General features: G+C 41.2%; 1 protein-coding gene across 2 annotated transcripts in view; it reads left to right on the top strand.

Moving 5' to 3' along the window:
• Window positions 1–5,910, top strand: part of LOC117300006 (solute carrier family 23 member 1-like) — a 44,115-nt gene extending 38,205 nt beyond the window's left edge. The window contains exons 14-16 of one of the 2 annotated variants that reach the window (XM_033783651.1): window positions 1,205–1,429; window positions 2,860–2,893; window positions 5,144–5,910. In XM_033783651.1, the coding sequence (XP_033639542.1) occupies window positions 1,205–1,429; window positions 2,860–2,893; window positions 5,144–5,150 (266 nt within the window). In that variant the 3' untranslated portion in view covers window positions 5,151–5,910. The remainder of the gene's footprint in view (window positions 1–1,204; window positions 1,430–2,859; window positions 2,894–5,143) is intronic. The other variant, XM_033783652.1, reaches the window with a different exon arrangement.
• The last annotated feature ends 1,521 nt before the right edge of the window (window positions 5,911–7,431 follow it).

Here is a 7,431-nt window from a genome sequence, read left to right on the forward strand (position 1 = left end):
CACCAAGCCTGCCACTATAGCCCCTAGCCTCACCCACCAAGCCTGCCACTATAGCCCCTAGCCTCACCCACGGAGCCCGCCACTATAGCCCCTAGCTTCACCCATGGAGCCCGCCACTATAGCCCCTAGCCTCACCCACGGAGCCCGCCACTATAGCCCCTAGCCTCACCCACCAAGCCTGCCACTATAGCCCCTAGCCTCACCCACCAAGCCTGCCACTATAGCGTCTAACCAAACCCACCGAGCCCGCCACTATAGCCCTTAGCCTCACCCACCAAGCCTGCCACTATAGCCCCTAGCCTCACCCACCAAGCCTGCCACTATAGCCCCTAGCCTCACCCACCGAGCCCGCCACTATAGCTCCTAGCCTCACCCACGGAGCCCGCCACTATAGCCCCTAGCCTCACCCACCAAACCCACCACTATAGCCCCTAGCCTCACCCACCAAGCCCGCCACTATATCCCTAGCCTCACCCACCAAGCCTGCCACTATAGCCCCTAGCCTCACCCACCAAGCCCGCCACTATAGCATCTAACCCAACCCACCGTATAGCACCTAACCCAACCCACCGAGCCCGCCACTATAGCCCCTAGCCTCACCCACCAAGCCTGCCACTATAGCCCCTAGCCTCACCCACCAAGCCTGCCACTATAGCCCCTAGCCTCACCCACCAAGCCTGCCACTATAGCACCTAGCCCAACACACCAACATCTTATCGTTATAGTACCATACCCCTCATCAGTCGTAAAACCAAGCTTTCTCTTTCTCATTTCCAAAACTCCACCCCCTACCTGTCTTAACAAACCTGTGTCTGATTCAGAGCTCGAAATCTACCCAACCACCTTCGGAAACCCAAAGTTCATTCTGCATGGCTCGCTATAGATCTACCTAGTTTAGTCTAGTTCAATCCAGATCAGTCAAGTGCTGTCAAGTTTAAGATTTGGCAAATCTCACCGCTGGCTTGCATACTCAATACCTCCCAGTGTTTTCCCTAAACTTTTTGTTCCATAAAAGTTTTTTACTACAGATTTGACTCGCCTGCCGCCGTTTTTTCCCCTCGCGTTTGGCGAACGGGCGACATTCGAACCCTGTACCCACAATAGTCATGTGTCTGTCCAGAGTAACTTTTACAAAATAACTTATATGACATTCCTCAAAAATGTTAGGTTGCTTCTGATTTTATTTACTCCTTGAATTTTCCAGGTAGCGATGAAGACAGAGGTATCGCCCAGTGGCGTAACAAGTACGGCGGTGCCGATCAAGATCCCGCAGTCACTGAAGAGATCTTACGCTGTTATGATTTCCCCGTCGGGATGAAGTTCCTTCGCAAATTTAACTTCCTCAGATTCTTCCCGATGTGTCCGATGTTCAATGGATGTGGGTGCACGGCGTGTTGTTGTAAGCGAGAATCGCCCAGTATTGACAACAGTAAGTCGTTCAGGATCGATTGATTTTGTTTATATTTTTTGTTGTTGAGATATTGCCCAACTCACAAGGCTGTGCGGCCGCTTCAAGGTGAGGGCTGACACTTAGCTGATTTGTGCTGTCTAACCATTATCAACTGTCACCAGGGACACGTTGCCGTCTACTCCTGGGGGATGAAACAGGGCCCAATTTCATAGTGCTGCTTAACGGTAAGCAAATTTGCGTGCTTACTGTAGCAGAAAAATTTGCTTAAGCCTTACCGTATTTCACAGGTAAGCAAAAATTGGGCAGCCATATTGCGTGTTTACCGTGGATTTGCATTGTGACGTCATTTATTTTCGTGCGGTAAGCACTGGAAGGTTAGCATGCCTTTTTAAGTGCTTACGGTTAGCAGCGCTTTGAAATGGAAATCACACAGTAAGCACAAAATCGGCCGCTAAGCAACGCTATGAAATTGGGCCCAGGGCAATCCCCTTCACAGTCCGTAAGGATGTAGGCATGGTTTGGTCCACTAGGAGCAAGCTGGCTGGACGAGCAGAATGCACTACCTTCCCTACTCTTTACAAAGCAATTATAGTATAGGTGCTCAAGCTTGGCAAAAGCGTCATAATCGGGATTCGAACCCACTGTCTGCTGCTGAAAACACCAGAGCTTGGGTCCGGTGAACAAAGACTGCTCGGCAACGACACACCACTTGTGGTTTATACACATTCCTTTAGAGACCATTTCTGTAAATAATCATTGTACGCAAAAACATGGCTTGGTTTTGGGGGAATGGGGGGGCTGGGGGAGGGTAGATTCCTTCTGAAAATGACCCATTCAAATCCAAAAACCAATTGGCAACCCATTGAAGCTATTTGAACACCCACTTAAAACCAATTGAGACATTAAATTGGGATCAATTGGACCTGTTCCATTACCAATTGAATTGAATTGGTTTGACTTTGTGTAACTGTTGTGTTTTCGGGCCTTCAATTCATTTCTAATTGAAACCCATTGGTTTCCATCATATTCAGCATGAAAATTTAAACCAACTGAAACCAGTTCAATACCAACCCAAACCATAAGAAACCAACTCACACACCGTCTCGGTAAAATTATCAAGAGTCCGGCCTCGGCCGGTTTAAACCACTATAGTTGAAAACCTCTTCACCACACATTGATTCCCTTATTCAAAACCAACCCAAACCAACTCACATACCAGTCAATATACCAATCCAAAACCAAACCCAAACCAAAAGAAGCGAACTCGCACACCATTTCAGCACCAGTCCCAGACCAATTAATACCATTCCAATACCAATCCAAACCAATGTCGGAAAAAAGTCTTTACCATAGTGGCACTTTTTGTTGTTGTGTTGTTATTTACATATTAATGCACTTTTCCACTTGTTTATTTCTTTCTCTTTTTATGTTTTCCATTTTCTTCACAGAATATACTACGGTCCCAGCTGTATTTATAGAAAAGCAAGTTGGCATGATATACCAGTTACAAATACTCTCAAATCCCCCCTAAAAATATTAACCTCTAACAGACCAACTTTTTCCTCTTTTGTGGTAGTATTATTAGTTCGTAGAAAAGGAGTGCCACTGACATGGTTTTTGTCTTTTTTTCTAAACCTTCTACCATTGGATACACAGGCATGATATTCATCCTACTTAAAGACACTGGACACTATTGGTAATTGTCAAAACCCAGTCTTCTCATTTGGTGTAATCTCAACATATGCATAAAATGACTAACCTGTGAAAATTTGAGCTCAATTGGTCGTCGAAGTTGTGAGATAATAATGAAAGAAAAAAACACCCTTGTCACACAAAGTTGTGTGCTGTCAGATGCTTGATTTCGGGAGGTCTCAAAATAAAATTTGTGGAAAGTTACTGCTTTCTCGAAAACTACGTCACTTCAGAGGGAGCCGTTTCTCACAATTAGAGCCTACACCGTGTGAACATGTGGGTCAGCCCTTGTAATCAATCCAACTTTCCTACTTTTTTCCCCAAGGACCAAATATCATGCCTGGAAACATTACTCAGCAATTTAATAAACTATTCTTAAAAATAACTTTTCAAATTCCTTGATGACTTGCCCCCCCCCCACTCCTCTTCCCTATTCTTTCCAACTTGAATGACTTCTCTTTGATTAGAAAAACACTTATATGCTACCTGCACGGAGCCATCTTGTGCATGTAAAGCCTCAACGACGATAGAGCAGATACACCATCCCAACCTTTTATGCAACAATTACGCTAAGTGCCTTGCGCATGCAAGGGCACTAAAATAGCATGACCGGGATTCGAACCAACACACTCTGCTACTGATAACAGCAGAGATTGGGTCTGAAGAACTAGGTCGCGTTTAAATATGCTACTTGCACAAATCCACATATAGTGCTAGTAAAGCCTCAACGCAGAATACACTGCCGTCCCAACCTTTTACCGGCAATTATGTTTAAGTGTCTTGCTCAAGGAAACTAAAATGTCATGACCGGGATTTAAACCCACACTCTGCTGCTCATAACATCAGATATATTGGGTTTGAAAGCACTAGGCCGCGTTTAAATATGCTAATTGCATGGATCCACCTTGTGCATGTAAACCCTTAACGCCGATAGAGCAGAATACACCATCCGAAATTTTACGCAGCAACTATGTTTAAGTACCTTTAAATTGCTCAAAAGTACTTAAGTGTCATGACCGGGATTCGAACCCACACTTTGCTGTTGATAACACCAGATATTGGGTTTGAAGAACTAGGACGCTCGTGGTAAGACCCTATCCCCAAGTTGTACCAACATTTTAACCCTTTCGTGCACCATTTGTTTCAGTGATAAATTTATCAAATGGATAAAGTAATTGTTAATACGTTGGTTTTTTTTCAATCAGCAACCCATACAAAACGGGTCACAATAGCATCCTCAAGAGTCTTCTAATTACCATTCTTAAAAGTGTGTGGTTGCGCAATCTTAATTACTGAATGATTTAAACTGGTCCATATAGCAACCGGTTGGTGTACGAAAGAGTTAATTGTGTTCAAACTGCCTGAGAGACTGTTCTTAGTCCCTGAATCCCACCCCCACCCCCGCCACACCCCCATTCCCAATACTCTTTGTCCCTTTTTGAAACAGCAGCTGAGGCCTGTTAGTTATTTACTTTTGGTACCTGCATGGCTTAAACATTATGAGGTTGGGATTTTCCAAGTTTATGTATAACAGAATACACAAGTGGGTGCATTTTGGGGGTTTCAAGTATTTGGAGGAAAACTCGAGAGCTGACGGGGGCCCGTTCATAAGTGAAAGCCCGGCTTACCTCAGAATTCTATGCTTATTGAACCCTTTAAAGTGCATGAATCTATGGGCCGTAAGCGCAGAATTCCATTGTAAGCAGAAGCCATAAGCGACTTTGAGAAATGGTGGATGCGATATTAACCCTTTCTGAATAATCAGCACCATGTGTCGAGACATGGATAATATTGTTCCTTTTTTTCCCACAATTTCTTTCTTGTAAAAGTGAAGGAAAAAAAAAAAGGAAACAAAAATGACACAGAGATTTGGTTTTGTTTTGAAACATAGTCACTACATTGACATGGTACTCAAAAAGGCTACTGAAATTTGGCCCGATTCCTTCCATTTTTTTCTTTCTTTGCATGTGTCTTTGTTTCAGATTTCAGTGTAGAAACTCTAGCAAGTAAATTATTCTTCCTTTTGTTTCTTCTTTGTAGATCCTGAAATAAATACCCAATTTTAAAATGGCCGCCTAGCAACGGATGTTTCCTGTATGCAACTGGATCTTCTTGAGAGGGACAGCCTTTGTAACGTTCTAATTTTCTTGAAGGAAAGTTTAAGGTACCACTTAACTTTTTTTAGGGGGTTTCCATTCTTACTGATTTATCCAGAAGTTGTCAACTCAAGTTGTCAATTTAAATTTCCTTAAAGGGTGGTCAAAATAATTTAAAAAAACGACTGAATGATTTGGAATTTGTTGAATTCCTGATGAAACAAACATCTGATCTTTTTTTTCTTTTTTTGTGGGGGGGGGGGGGGATTGCACAGGTTTCTTCCAAAGGATGTTCAGTTTCGTTTGGTGTAAGATGATTGTATATTATAATATTATTTAATATATGATTTATTTGGGGTTTGTTTTGTGGCATTTACTTAAAAACCTTTTTGTTTTTGTGTCAATTATTTGTAAAACTTTATGCAGGGGATTTGAGTTTCTTGTTAAATTAGTAGTCTGTTTGATGTAATTTTTTGCTTTGATTCTTTCAACATAAAACTATCATTGTGCGCAGCTGAGTGCAACAAGATTGTTACTCAACGCTGCAAGTCAAATCTCGCACGAAAATGCTTTATGTCAAAACATTGTATCTCTGCATCCCTTGTCTTTGTGTACATTTGGGTTATTTTAAAGCCATCATACACTTTCGGAACAGAAAAAACAATAAAAGTTCACAGATTTACAAATAACTTACAGGGTTTAAAGAAGGTAATGGTGAAAGACTTCTCTTGAAATATTAGTCCATGAAATGCTTTACTTTTCAAGAAAACATTAAACCAGTTATCAATTCTCGTTGTTGGGAATTACAGATTTATTTTAAACACATGTCATGACACGGCGAAACGTGTGGAAACAAATGGTTGGTTTTCCCGTTATTTTCTCCCGACACCGATGACATATTGAGCCTAAATTTTCACAGGTTTGTTATTTTATATATAAGCCATAATACACGAAGTGTGGGCCTTTGGACAATACTGTTTACCGAAAGTGTCTAATGGCTTTAAGCGAGATACTTACACTCTATAAACTAAAGAGTTGAATCCAACACTTGCATGAGTTCGGTGAGTGACTACACTTTTAAAGTGTTGAATCCAGCATTTTTATGTTAAATCCAACATTTTAAAGTATTCAGTCAACAATTTAAGTGCCAGTTTAACGTTCAAAAAGCTGATCCAACAATTCCAAGAATTTTTTTTTATAGAAATGTTGAAATAACACTTAACTGTTTAGTTAACCCTTTTGCGTTGATTCAAACAATTTAACATGCTTGATTTAACAAACAAAACGCTGGGTCCAACACTTTCAAAGTGTAGTCACTCACCGAACTCATGCAAATGTTGGATTCAACTCTTTAGTTTTAAAGGGTGTACCTTTTGAAATTCTAAAACTCAGATAGTCACATTTCAGCATGGACATTATCACTCTAGATATTCGGCGATATCTCCAAAACGCTACCACCTTTTCACCTGTTTAGTTTTTTTCTTCATATATCTTCATTTGTATTGGATTTAAAACAATCCACAAACCAAAGGTATACTGTGCCGTTTGAATCTGCCTCCAGAAATGGGGCCCAACCAAGATTCGTCCTACGTGGTGACATCAGATGAATTGGTTTATAATATTTCTTTTCCTCGCAAAGCCATTAGTATTTATCAAGGTGAATGGAAAAAAGCTGTGCTTGCGCTCAACAAATAACTAAGGGTTAATCTTATATTTTTGTATTGAAAGCAGTTAATACTATTTAGTTTAATATTTGTTGGATATATTATTTAGTTTCTATAATTAACCCTCCTACTGTCTGACCATTTAATATAATCCACTGGGGTTTTTGAATGAGCAGGATAAACTATGCCAGCCTGTAAAATGATATGATGCGGTGGATGCATGTACACAGTACAGAGTCAACCCTCCTACTGTTTGATCATTCAATAACATTCACTGTGGTTTTGCATGGAAATTATAATCTTTGAGAGCCTGTAGTTTGATATCAAGTGGTAAATGCGTCTAGCAGTGCACAGTCAACCCTCCTACTGTCTGATCATTCAATATCATTCATAGTGGTTTTGAATTACAAACTATGACAGCCTGCAATTTGATATTGTGGCGTGAATGCATCCACACTGTACATAGTCAACCCTTGTACTGTCTGACCCATTCACGGTGGTCATGATTTATAGATAAACCATGTCAGCCAGTGTGTAAAATTCAATTTAGTGAGTCGTCTACACAGTA

Source organism: Asterias rubens, chromosome 15 (assembly GCF_902459465.1).
Source record: "Asterias rubens chromosome 15, eAstRub1.3, whole genome shotgun sequence".
Lineage (NCBI taxonomy): Eukaryota > Metazoa > Echinodermata > Asteroidea > Forcipulatida > Asteriidae > Asterias > Asterias rubens.